Source organism: Tasmannia lanceolata, unplaced genomic scaffold, assembly GCF_043159265.1.
Source record: "Tasmannia lanceolata isolate RefF3 unplaced genomic scaffold, GAP_Taslan_0.1 ptg000012l, whole genome shotgun sequence".
Taxonomy (NCBI): Eukaryota; Viridiplantae; Streptophyta; class Magnoliopsida; order Canellales; family Winteraceae; genus Tasmannia; species Tasmannia lanceolata.
Window position 1 is genome coordinate 43,805,193 of NW_027518689.1, and position 14,140 is coordinate 43,819,332.

General features: G+C 39.0%; 1 protein-coding gene across 1 annotated transcript in view; it reads left to right on the forward strand.

Moving 5' to 3' along the window:
- Positions 1 to 14,140, forward strand: part of LOC143888320 (P-loop containing nucleoside triphosphate hydrolases superfamily protein) — a 62,830-nt gene that overhangs the window by 34,990 nt on the left and 13,700 nt on the right. The window contains exons 9-12 of the mRNA XM_077392694.1: positions 7,069 to 7,155; positions 7,317 to 7,378; positions 7,471 to 7,499; positions 8,216 to 8,342. Coding sequence (XP_077248809.1) covers positions 7,069 to 7,155; positions 7,317 to 7,378; positions 7,471 to 7,499; positions 8,216 to 8,302 — 265 coding nt within the window. The 3' untranslated portion in view covers positions 8,303 to 8,342. The remainder of the gene's footprint in view (positions 1 to 7,068; positions 7,156 to 7,316; positions 7,379 to 7,470; positions 7,500 to 8,215; positions 8,343 to 14,140) is intronic.

The following is a 14,140-nucleotide window of genomic DNA, read 5'->3' on the forward strand; positions in this document are numbered from 1 at the left end:
CGGCCAGGTCCAAGGTGATGAACAAAACAAACGCATCCAAATACACGAGGTGTCAGAGGAAACTGTTCCTTACCAGGAGATAAAATCTCGAAAGAAGAAGCACCCTCTAAGACGGAGGAAGGAAGACGATTTGCTAAGAACTGAACCTCAGACTCTGGAACTCCTCATAATCAGCATGGGATAATGTATAGGTGGAATCCGCTGGTGCAGAAACAGAAGCAGAGGAAGCGGAATCTGAAGCAGTAGTAGCACCCATGTGAGCCGAGCGTGTCTGACGAAGCTCGGGATACAGGGTATAGCAATGGTCAATATAATGTCCCTCGCGCTGACAGTGAGTGCAAAACGAATGGTCACGGCCACCACCAGAACCACCACCACCACGGCCGGCACAGCCACGGCTACGACCAGAGGAGGCCGTACCACGAGGCGGACGAGTACTGCCATCATAGGTCGCGAGAGCAAAACCATCAATAGGAATACTGGATCACCAAGAGAGCACTGCTGGACGCGGGAGTAAACCTCAGTAAGGGAAGGAATATCGCCAGAACCGATAATCTGCTGACGAAGATGTGTAGACACCCCATTTTGACCATGCCCTAAACCTTCCAATTTTCTGTAAAACCCAATCAAATCAATCAACTAGGGTCCCAAATTTCACCTAGGCTAGCTGAGGGTCTCACTGAGGTCCCCGCAAAATTTCATTGAAATTCGAGCGCGTTTGCTTAGCGAACGAGTCAAGCAAAGTCGTAGTGCAAGTTCATATAGGGGGGTGGATTATCCGAAAGGTGGTTGTCCAAATAAGAAAAAGAGGTCAAATTTATCACTTCATTATAAAAAGAATCCATCGTTAAAAAAAGAAAGAAAGAAAGAAGCTTATTCTCAGATCTGAAAAATAGCAGAGAGGGAGAGAGAGGGAGAAAACCAAACCCCAAACCCTTTTCTCTTCTTCTCCGATCATAACTCCGGCCAGATTCCGACAAATTTCTTGCCGAATCCTAGCCATTTATCAGCTATCTTTATCATTGCTTCCATGGATTCCGATCCCCACTAGTCATCTCTGCATCTAGATCCCCAACTTTTCTTCTTCTTTAATTTCTATCACAACAAGCTCCATTGATTCCGAGGAAAGAAGAAGAAAATCAAGAGTAAAGGAGTACAGAGAAAGAGAGAGCCGATCAAAATCCTAGTGTCCTCCGATCATCTTCTCCGGCGAGGTTGCCGGAGCTCCGGCCTCGTTTTGTTATTGTATTCCATCACAGTTTTGTTGGATCTACTATTTGTCATCTTTTCTTTGCTAGATTTTAGTTAGAAACCCTGGATCTAAAGCTCTAGAAACCTTTTTTTTTTTTTATCTTCTCTGTGATGCTCGTTGGAATCCGGCAAAACTCCATGTAATCCGGTCTCTTTTTATTTGGATCCGGTGAACTCAAACATTTCAGTTTCAAGAGATCATTTCCAGATCTAGAAAAAATCAGAAAGAGAGAGATTTAGGGTTTCTTCCCCAAATCTCATCTTCTCAAACAAGATTCCGATCTCCGTACAAGATTCCGACTAAGATCGGGCAAATCTCCGGATACTATGATCTCTTTCATAAGTTACAATTTCTGCAATTTCGTGTGACTCTGTCTTCTCCGGCGAAATCTGCGACTTTCGAGTCTATGGAATTTGAAAGATTTGCTTAATTCCGGTGGCGAGGCATGGAGGGATACTCATTCTAAACATTGAGAAAGAAAAAGGGAAAAAGAAAAAAAGAGGATCGAGCATTTGGAGGATTTTTGGTGCCAATTTCATCATCTACGGTGTATTTGAGTTAGTCCTTTGCTCTATCACTCTGAAAAGAAAGGTAAGTACTTTGCTTTTTTGCTTTTTTTCTCAGAAATTCTACTGGATTCTTATTATTTCTCAAGTTTAATGGTAATTTCTGAATAATGCTTGCTTGATAAAATAAGATCCTAATCTTGTTGGAACTTATGATGATTTTCTTGAACAAAATGATTACGATTTGCTTGAATTTTGTTATAATTTTCAAAAGATCTGTACAGGTTTATGATCTCCACTTGAAATTTGTTAATAATCATTATCAAGTTCAGTTCCTGTTTTTGTGCATTTTATGAATTGGGATAGCATTTTGGTCATTAGTGTTTGCACTGTCAGGCTTAGTTGTTCATGAACAAGCCGTTTGCTTTAATTGCCATAACTACTATAAACTAGAATTTTCTAAGGCTTCAGCTGCATCGTGAGTTACTACAGTGGAACATGAATATCATTTCTTGGAACTGAGTAGAACTGAGAAGGCTTCAATATTATTTCTTGGAACATGAATGCTTGGTTTAGTTACTAATCCAATCAAGGTACATTTTTCTTTTTTAGTTTCTGGATTGAACATTCAGCTGAAGGATTTTCTTGAGCTGGAAGTAATCATTGCCCATTGAAATTTGAGCTTCGGCAAATCCTTCAACACTTTATACAAAATTTCATTTGCAAAAGTGCAGCAAAACTCCGGATTGATTCAATACAGTTCTTCACTTCTGTGCTGTAACCCGTGGCATTTTAGTTCATATTCATTGCAACAACACAGATTTAGTTGGCAAACAACTTACAACTTCGTTATGACAGTTACTCTTCCTTGGCAGTGGCTGTCCAGTTTCTGAACTATTTTAGGATAGTTCTGTCTCCTTCAATTAGAACTGAGCAGATCTTGATTCGTGTGGTTTTGGAAAATAATGTTGATCCATTGAAGGATTGATGTCAATCCTTGATCAGAAAGTTGTTAGCCACTTTAGTTTGTAGTAAACTGAACTGAAAGTTTCCATTCAACCATTCAACCACTCTAAGGTGCAGTGAAGCAGAGAATTTCTTGGGTGACCAGTTACAACCATAGCAGCCGGTCAAGATCTGTTTTGCTAGAAAAGGTCTGAGAAGGATAAAATGTGGCACTATCAGGATCCATATGGAAAATCTTTCTTCTTTTCTTTCTTATATAAGACTGACTTAGTCTCTTAAGTGCCATTCTTATTAGTTTGTTTTCTCATCATAGCAAAAAAGGGCGATGAAGGCGTTAGCCCAAGCCCATTCTTAGAGGAATTTACCTGATGTGGTAGTACCCTCTGCTCTTATCTCCCCTTCTTTAGGTAGAGAGTTTGTAATCTTTTAGATGCACTTATACTTTAGGTAATCCATTCATCGCAAAGGGTGATGGAGGCGCTAGCCCAAGCCCATCATTAGGGGACTGCTCAGTCCGAGTAGCCCTCCCCTCATTTGTTTTTAAGACTTGCCCAGTCTTTTGGGATACCCTTAAACATTGTCATTTAGAGCCCCAATTTAGGGAGACAAGCTATGTCTCAGGTAAGCAAAGTCACATTCTTTTAGAGAGACATGCTTTGTCTCGTAGAAAGGTTTATCCTCAGGGAGACAGGCTATGTCTCATGTGGTAAAATTCAACTCCTTTGGAGACGGGCTTTGTCTCATTGGTCATAGTTGTCCTCCATCTCTTTTAAGAGACATGCCTTGTCTCATTAGCACATCCTCCTTAGAATTCCTAACTTCAGTGTCAGTCTTTAGCATAGGAGTCTGTCCTTAGCTAGAGAGTCAGTCCTTCAGTTTCAGGAGTAAATCCTATCATAGGGGATAGGATTCTATCCAACCCCTCATCAAATCATGTGTTTTTCTATCCGCTCCTGCAAGGTATAGGATGCTGTCCAACCCTTGCAGAGCTGTGATTCTGTTCTTTTCCCCCGCAAAGCATAGGATGCTGTCCAACCTTTGCGGAATATTCAGGAGTCTGTCCTACCCTTATGATGATAGGATTCTGTCCTCTTGTGTCAAAAACAACAAAAACATTTAGAAATTTCAAAAATATCAAAATATCTGAAAAATCCAAATTATCTAAAAAATATCGAGTCATTAAGAGAGTAGTTAGGAATTCTATTCCGAACTACGTTGGCTTGATCCCTTTCCACAAGGTACATAGTGTAGCTTGGGATTCATATCCCAAGTCTAGCCAAACCTTTAAAAATAAACATTTCAAACATTCAAAAAATACAAAACTTCTTTAAAACCTTTTCAAAAAGATCTTCCCCTAGAGTTAGGAGTCTGTCTTAGCTGTTTTGGGTGTTTTAGAGTTAGGAGGCTGTCCTGATTTGTTTGATATGGTGTGCCCTGTCGTGTGAGTGTCCCTAGAGTTAGGAGGCCTCGAGTCGATCGGTTAGACACTTAGTCGAACCGATGGCTAGACTAGGAAGCATATAGTCAGCCCATGGTTTTCATTAGGTTGCACAGCCTAGATACACATAGGATGTAGGGCCCACCTGCATTAGCTTAAGGCTAACCAACTGGCATTAGTTAGGGCATATAGAGAGTCCTAAAAATTACAATTCACTTGAAATTAAGTAATCATACAAAAAGCTTTAAAAATCAGTCGAGTATAGGATAGCGGTTCTAGAGGGTTAGGCATCGTAGTTTAGAATAGGTCATCGAACTACGTTGACTCCGATTCTTCCCGAGGCCGGGATACGTAGAGCAGCTGGGATGGACGGCCATCTTGGTTCGAGTCAAGTCGCATTAGAGTTTTTAGGATTCATCTTGTCCAGTCATGTATAGAGTTGATTTGTGCTGTATGCTTTGCTGTATTTTCTTACTTTCATGTACAGATCCTATACCTTTAGCTGTAGCATGCATATGTTTGCACACCAGAACTTAGACACCAATTAGGTATGACATTCATAACCTAGTTATTCTCAGGTGACACTTATTTTATTTCTTTTAAGCGTGTTCATTAATCGTCTCCGAGACATGCATGATTAGGTAGACGTCTTGTCGGAGATATTCGTTCCCATTTCATATGACTTTCGCCCAAAACTCTTCAAAATCAATAATAAATGGCATAAGAGACCAGGTGCTTGCACTTGGGCGGACGAGGTGCTCTTCGGACCTTCCAAATTCGTAACCAGGCACGAACCTTCTTTTTATAATCTCTGGTTATCCGTCGCAACAGAGCATAGTATGGGATCCTTGGCCCACTTACTTGGATGACGACTCTTCTTTGTTTAAGGTACGCTTCGAATCTGGGCTAGTCCCCGAATCGAGAGGTATCTCACCTTTTATCGCCACTCATGCTGTGAGAGGCATTCTTCTTTCGAGAGTTCATTGGTAGAACTCTCCATTCACGTGGATGATCCATAGAGACTTTGCGTGGGGGCCCGTCCCCCGCCTCTCTCGGATCGGGGTCCACAAGATGCATGTACTCTGGACCCAAACTCTCAAGGTACTGCACAACACGGATCTGATCCCTCTGACGAGCAGCCTCTGTGAGATCCATGGTAAGCGGCATGTAAACATCAAGCTGCTGACATAGGCCATCGAAGTGGCTGTAATGGGTGGCAAGAGGGAGATCACCACGGCGGAAACGCACCCACTCAGAATAGGTAGAGCAGATCCGACTAATGTTTGCCACGCCAGAGTAAAGAAGAGTAACCTGATCCCAGATCCGTTTCGCAGTAGGCAGAAGCATCAATGGCCCAGAGAAGTGAGGGGCCATACTCTGCCACAGAAGGGTACAAACAAGAGCATCCTCCTGTTTCCATCGATCAAAGGTGGGATCCGTCGTAGGAGGAGGATCACGACGAATGACGTGGGCTTCCCCACGGGCAATAAGATACTTCTCGACTGCTGCTTTCTAAATAACGTAGTTTGCCCCATCCAACTTAACAGTACTGATCTGTGGGAATGATCCATCCACAGAGAGAGATGATGACGAAGAAGACGCCAAAGAGGGTGTCGGACGAACACCAGGAGCCACTCCTGTGGAAGGATTGTCAAGCACCTCGCCATGGGGCATAGAGAGGAGCTGCAAACCTAGGAATTGGGGGCTGAAAAAATATTTTCGAGAAAATTTTGGGGGGGGTGCAAATCCTCGTTCCTGGAAAATATTTTCCAGAGTCGGCAGAAAATATTTTCCTTGAAAATTTTGGGGGGTGCAAATCCTCGTTCTTGGAAAAAAAATTCCGGCCTGGGCAGAAAATATTTTCCTGGGAATTTATTTTATTTTTTTTCGGCCAAGAGGTGCGGGTGGCTGCAAGGGGGCGAGCAAAGAGAGGACCATGGGGTATGCGCAGGGAAAAAGAAGATGGTGGGTGGGGGGTTGATACCTTCGACTTAGAGGAAACGGCTCATTCTCAAGAGGAAAAAGATAGCATACCATTGTGCCTCAGATGAAAGTTTAGCCGGAGTTGGGGTTGGGGTTTTGCGACGAGAGGGAAGAGGGGTTTCGGCTATGTGAGGGTGGCGGAGAAGGTGGAGGCTGATAGAGAACCCTAGGGATCAAAAACCCTAAGGCTCTGATAACATGTTAACCTAAAGTTTAGAGAGAGATAAATGAGTTAGGGTAATCTCCCCCTCACTCATATCTTTATACTAAAACATAAAGGAATGTACAAAGTCTTAAATGCCCTTAGGCAAGTTACATATTCCAACAAGACCCTCCCATTTTTAGTCGTTGTACTCTCTCTCTCTCTCTCCATTGTTAACAAAAGGCATTCATGAATCTGGTTATTTCAGTTTACAACATTACTTTACTAAAATAGGCCTTGTTTGTTTGGTTATGTGAAAATGAAATATTGCATGTGTTTAATTTATTTTTCCATGTTTATTGTGGGTGCTTTTTGTCAAGAGTACACAGTCAAAGTTCCTTCACTTGGTGAACACCTTTTCCTCATAATGTATATAGATGTTAATAGTAGATCTCTTTGATCTGACCAAAAATAAAAAGAATAGTAGATCCTTAAATTTGATGAGCAATTCTATCACATTCTTTTGCAAAAATTCTGTGTAAGCGAGAGCTATGCTTTTTGTTTGGTGTTCCTTCAGTTTTTGTTCGTGTTTTGATCTATTTTCATTCAATTTTAGGGATATTTTGCAACCCAGTAATTGCCAATTAGAAAATAGATATACAAAATGCCAATCATCTAAAACCATGTCTTTCACCACTTAATCTTCTGTAATTCATAAGATCAATTTTGGATTACAGACCCCAAATCAATTTATCTATTCCACTCATCTTATTTTTGACAGGCACAGAGTTGTGGTAGTGGAAGGAAATTACTTGCTCTTGGACGAAGGGGTCTGGAAGGAAATCTCTTCTATATTTGATGAAAAATGGTAATTCTTCAAATTTTCTTTGTAATTATAATCATAGTAATGTGAATTATATTTTTATATCAATGAGGTAACATGATCCGCAAATTTGGCGTTCAGTTTATCACGCATTGGTTTAGATATCTTCGGGTCTTCATTTTTGTTGTTTCTTTTTCTCATTGAAGGTTCATTGAAGTGGACATAGATACAGCTATGCAACGAGTAGTAGAAAGGCATATTTCAACTGGTTTGTGTTTTTGTAGATTATGGACATGAACACCCTTTTGAGAAAAAATGGGTTTTGAATTTCACTAATCTCCCTTATTGCTTTGGTGACAGGAAAGTTGCCGGACATTGCCAAGTGGCGGGTAACTTTAGCTTGTTTGCTTTTCTTTATTTTAATCTCTACTCTCAGACTATGTTGGTTCAGTACGGGTACAAGTGTCAGAATTAAATGGATATCGAGTGTCAGATTTGGCAAACCTCAAAAAGAAAGATTTGTAGATTCACCAAAATATTGAATCAATTCTCAACTTTTAACATTTTTAGATAATAATACGGTTATAACAAATAATATATTGAAAATTTAATTGATTAAGTAAATATGATTTCTTTTTTCCATATAAATACTTAGGGAAATGATATCAGCACAAACATGTTTTGATAATATGTACTAACTCACCTTTTCCTGTATGCCTTAACCATCTGTTACAATTCCCAGAAAGCTGTCAGCATCGTTTGACAGCTGGTCATAGCATATAGGACAAGTTCATTTCGTGCCTATTATCAAAACTTGGTTGTGCTGATATCATTTGCCAATACTTAATATTATGATGGATAAAACTTAAAAGATGCCGTAATTGTAAAGTTGTGGCAGTATTATTCAGAAAAAAAAAAAAAGATAAAAGAGATCAAGAAGCTTGGTTTTTATGGTAGTATTATTCAAAAGAATCCTTGTAACATGCCTTATAGCCTTTAAACTGATTTTCATTCCTTTGTACTGTATGTGGGTATACAGTTCTGAGGGTGTCAATATCTGATTTTATACTGCATTTTAACTAAACTAGCTATTGATCTCATTTAGGTTGATTATAATGACCGACCAAATGCGGAGCTCATCGTGAAGTCGAAGAAGAATTCAGACTTGATAATTAGATCAGTAGACTGGTAGAGCTGAAAAAAGAAGAGAAGCTCTTCCTCTTTGCTACAAGGTTGGTTTTTGACATAAATAAATCATCTGTTCAGTTAATAAAAACTTTCTTTTTTATTGATATTTCGAAATTTCAATTGATTGTTTGTAATAATTTGTTACTGGAACCAATCTTGAAATTAATGCAAAAACAAGTTTATTTGCATTCAAGCATCCTTTTTACTTCTATTAGTTGTAACCAGCCTGGTGAGCATAGAACATCAGTAGGTCAGATGGTATGTGAATGAATAGTTACATAGTTTTCTGAATAACAGAAAATCTTTGAATCTTTAATATCTCATTTTGAACATTAAAAAATCTTGAATAATTTAAATATTCTTAAATTTTTCATATTAATTGTGAATTTTTTAATTAAACTCCAATTTTCCAGATTTATGAATTAGATAAATTATTCATCACTTTCTCATATATTATTTGTAAATCACATGAGAAACTCAAATTATTGGAAAAGAAAGACATTGTAGGGAAAATTGAACTCATCTCAGTCTAGCAAACATATATTATTCAAGTTTCACCTGAATATGATTTGGATCAAACAACCATGTGGGCCCCTTGCATAATCATTTCCATCGAATGATCCCCTCCGATCTATTAAGAGATGGCACATTATGATAATAACCTCTTAAGGTGGGAGGGTAAGACCAGCCTGTATAGATGGATTCTGCAGTAGAGCCTGTATAAGTTGGCGCCGAATAAATGAATGGTTTGGATCATCCAACCATGTGGGCCCCACTTCACTTTATAAAAAATACACATGTGGATATAAATCTCCTCTTATTTAAGAAAGTTTTAAGCCCACGTTTGGATACCTCGTGTTTTTGTATTTGGATTTGGATTTGAGTTTTCGATACAAAATACATCAATCATCATCATGCTCACGTTGTACAATAGGGAGAGGAAGAGAGGGAGGGACGTCGCAGCAGCAAGTTCGAGTAGCAGCGATGGTGAAGGTAGTTGCCACAAATATTGATTTCCAAATAATTTCTTGCAGAACATATTTGAAAATCGGATTTGTTTTCACTGTTGTAGCTGATTTGGAAATCTAAGGATCTAATCCAGTTCCAAATCTCAATTGCAAATTTGAGAAATCCAAATCTAAATCTTGTGGGTATCCAAACATGGTGTCACACCCCCAAACCCCCACATACACTGCCTGGGGACGCGACAACGCCGTATACCTACAAAGCAATCTCTGCAAGTATACAAGGCTAGCAAAACAATATCAGATCCACTCATAACGTAAACTAAAACATGAATTTAGAACAAAGCCTCACTATTACACAATACTCACTATGTTAGATTTAACAGACTCCAATAGTTGATGATGCAACTGCACCTCCTTGAGATTATAATGAGGATTCAAAAGCTGAAAATTATTAAACCACAGTCAACTAAAAGCTCAGTACATAATAACACACTACAAAAGTGGGGTCATGCAAGCTACAAAGAGGGAGTCAATAGGGAAACGAAGATGGTATAAGCTACACATGAAGTGGCAAATACAAGTACAATAACTGAGAAGCAAAGTCCATGAGGCCATATCTCAAAGTGTCACATCAAAGAGGTTCCAAATAAGGGGAGCCACAAAGTCCCGAGAGATTGAAAAGGTACAAAACCACCCAAAGGTCATCGGCTTAGCCCAAAAAGCAAGTTATTTTACCCAACTGCCCGCGGTACGAAACTAGTTTTTAAGTTCACATACCTGTCGACAAGGTCAGCACATAGTACCCACTACAGGACCCAAAAGCCAACGTAATGACCCCATTGGTGTGGGCCCTTATAATTCACATATATACCTAAGCCTCCACAAAAGGTGTCCACATATGCACAAAGTCCAAAAGGGTGTACAAAAGTTCAAAGCTGGTGATTCACATTGGTTCCACATAGGTTCTTTAGAATAGTTGGGTATAAAATGATCAAAAGGTTCTTATATCAGAGAGGGCCACATATTCAATACGGAGGTCATATGCTGTTAATGAGTATGAGATTCAATAGATTTCATTCAATGAAAGAACATGCATGCAAGACCCAAATTAAAGTCTAAGGTTACCAAGGATTGCACAGATTCAAACGGTGAGAAAGTTATGATCAAAGGCAGTTTATCAAATGGTAAATCATTATACTAAAGTAGTACAAAATTACATACCTCAAGGTTCACCTAAAAGTCTTCCGGATTCAAAATCAAGCACCTAATAGCATAATTCATATCATTATTATCAATAGCAAACCACAAGATAATGAACCAAAACACAAATACCCAATTTGTGGAACCAAACGGAGTCAAATGGGAGAAGAACGGTAAGCCAAACTAGGGTTCCTCTAAGTACTTCTACATTAACATCATTTTTCAAACATTTTTGAAATCATTTTTAATAGAAGAGCGCATTTCCAACATGTCTGTAGAGCATAAGAGCGTCGAAAACGGACGAGAAACGAAGAAGTAATGAATTTTCGAAGTTTGAGCTGCAGAGGGAAAAACTACCGCGCCGGACGTCCGGGAATGTTGCTGGATACCGTCTGAGATTCAGACCCGCGACTTTGCCGGTCGACCGCGCCTGCACGGACCCAGTTTTCCCCGAAACACGATTTTTCACAGTTTTGGCTCTAACTTGATCGTTTTACATCGGAATGTGGCGCAGCCGGGCTCGCTGGAAAGCTTAGAGCGAGGAGCTTCCAAAGAGGCCAAAAACCTCACCGGAATTTTGCCAGACAAAGACTAGGGGAGAAACTTAGATCTAGGTCAAATCGTAACTTTTCACTTCTAAAGATCAAACACATGATGATCTAGGGTTCGATGGGGATCCAAAGACACAGTCAAACCCAAGGAACTCTAGATCCATCGAAGGGATTCTCCAAAACACGATTTGAAGATTCAAATAGTCCATCACAAATCAAGAGCACTGAAATGCAAGTGTGACAACCCAAGAGGGGGGGTGAATTGGTTAATTAAAATTATTGGCTTAATTAAGTGGAAGATTAAAATTAATTTGCTAATTTTAAGTTAGTTATATCTAACCCTTGTTCAAGTTATAAGATAATACAATTAGGGTTTACATATTACTCATCATTTATATTTACTAACCCTTGTTGATAAAACATAAACACAAGAGAGGGTTAGATTTTACCAATCACCACAAAGAAGTAAGAGAGAAGGAGACCACACAAAGATTTATAGTGGTTCGGTCACTAATGGACCTACTCCACTACCCTAGTACTTGGTCTTTCCTTGAGGTTTTCTCCCCTATTTGTGAGACTCCACAATGCCGCCTCACCAAGCGTTACAAGCAATCATCTTCAAGGAAACAAACCATTTCCGCACGAAGCTTTGGCAAGGACACTCCCTCTTACACCGGATTCACCTTTGTTACCGGGCCGAATCTAAGACCCTCAATACAATGAAGAAGAACAAAAAAAAAAAAACTCTCACTTAGCCTCTTGATTAGGCTTGATACAAAAGTTGTAGCTCTTAAACTCTCCAAAGAGAATACACAATGTAGAAGCCTATGGATGTAACGACCCGATTTCCGTCGAGTCGCTACGAGCAAAAGAACCCAAAAATCATGGAAATATTTTATTTTTTATTTTATAAGCAGCAACCACGATAGAATCTTATTCTAACTTAATATGTCTTACCATAACAATTTCAATACTCATACTTCAAACGAAAAACGAAGTTTTAAATCCACAAAGTCCAAGCTAAATAAAATCTTGATAGAAATAAAAAAGGTAAATGACGCAGGACGTCAAAATGCAAAGACTCCATAAACGAACTCTCTGATCGCACAGTCCCTTATCCCAAGGTTCCTTCATTTGCAAATGCTCCGCCATCTAATGCCTCAACCCCTGTGGTGGAGGAAACAACGTCAGAGCAGGGTCCTCCAGAGACCGAGCAGAGTAAAGGAGACAATATAAACAGCGCATACAATATAATCCACATCCTTAATAATATCTAGGAACAATAATAAAGACTGAAATAAATTACAATATCCATGGCAATATAAATAAAAGGAGTGACAATAATTCAAATTTATACTATGTATGCAACAATTTTATAAAAATTGAGACAGCACATTCCCCAGGTACATCCGGCTTTCCCCAGTTTATTTTTCTGTCAGTTCTTTTCTGACTTTTTCATTTTATTTTTGCCGGTGTCCTTGCCGCACGACTACCCACTACCCCTGTCTAAAGGTAGTGGCGTTATGGACTCGAATTTCGGTCTCGCATTTAATGCCGAGCCGTTTCGGGGATACTATCCCTTTCTGGATGGTTTGCCAACGAAAGGCTGTACACGCTTCTCGCGTTGGCCTTTGGACCTTAAGTCCCAGGATGATACCACCACACCCTTAAGTTCCCCTTCACTCTCCCCCATGTATGATATGCAATTAAGAATTTAAGTACATTACCTTTGCCTTCCTTCCTGCATTACTTCGCATAAGATTTTAGAACAATTCATTTTTCATTTCAATTCATTTGATTCCAGGCAAGCAAGTATAAATTAACTAAGCAGGTATTAATAAGGCAAAATTTATAAGTAGAGCTACATTGCATAGACAAGTTATATTGAAAACTATTACAAGGCAAGGTCTAGCTGTCACCTGCCTTCCAGTTAGATTTGTGGATAAAAATTTGACGAGCTCCCTAGAGGAGGTGGGAAGGTTGATAACCTGGCAAGGATGAGATACATAGTTTATACACTAATTTATACATCAAAACTGTACCATGTCTATTTAATTATTATACATAGATTTTTACGTATATATTAGTTTATACGCATTACTTTTCAAAAGAACATTTATACGCATACATATGTGCTGTTTTCTTTTCTTTTTTTCTTTTTCTTTTTTCTTTTTAAAACGAATAAACAATAAGGGGGTGTCTCAAGGTAAAAACGAGGGCATAAGTATGAAAATTTTTGTTCTTTCTTTTCTCTTTCTGCCTTGCTTTATTTGTTTACAGCATCTCTAATTTCATTTTAACGAAGATAAGGGTTTTTGCAGGTGATTAAATCGTGAGATTTGGCACGGAAAAATCGTGGAATCGATATGGGTAATGTATAAATCATTTTATTTATTTTATTTTTCCTTTTTGCATCTGCTTCTTTGGTTTGCAGAAACCCTATTTCCATTTTTAACGAGATGAGGTTTTGCAGGTTTTGGAGTGCGATAGAGGGCATGGAAGAAATCGAAAATGAAATGGGTAAGGATATATCACTTTATTTATTTTCTCTTTTTGTATCTTGTTTTCTTAGTTGCAGAAACCCTAATTTATTTTAACGTGGATGCGGTTTTCTGCAGGTTTTTTGGAGCTTGAGATATAGGGTATGGCAAAATTCGTGAAATTGAAATGGGTTTTACAGAATAACAAGAAGGGTTTCATCGCATATATATGGTTTAGGGGTTCCGTTCCATGGTTTCAAAAATAATAGAAGAAGAAGAAGAAGCTGTCATGGGATTTCAAGAACTAAAAAGAAGCATACCTTTCTGCTGGTGAATGAGGAAGTTGAAAAATCGAGATGGATTTCCCGGCCAAGAACGAGGATGATGCAACCGAGCCTCTCTCTTTTCTTCCTCTCTCTCTCACTGTATTCCTTCCCCTCTTCTTCTCTTGATTTTTAATCTTAACAATGAGGTATGTAATTGATTTGGGTGGGATTTTTAAGCTTTTCTAAGCAAGGACGGAAGTTACCACAAAATAAATACGATCCATAAAGAAAATCTTTATTTTTGCCCACTCTCCTCTTGAAATTTTGAGATCGTGTTTTCCTTCCTCATAATTTCCAACGGTTTTTCCTTTTAATTG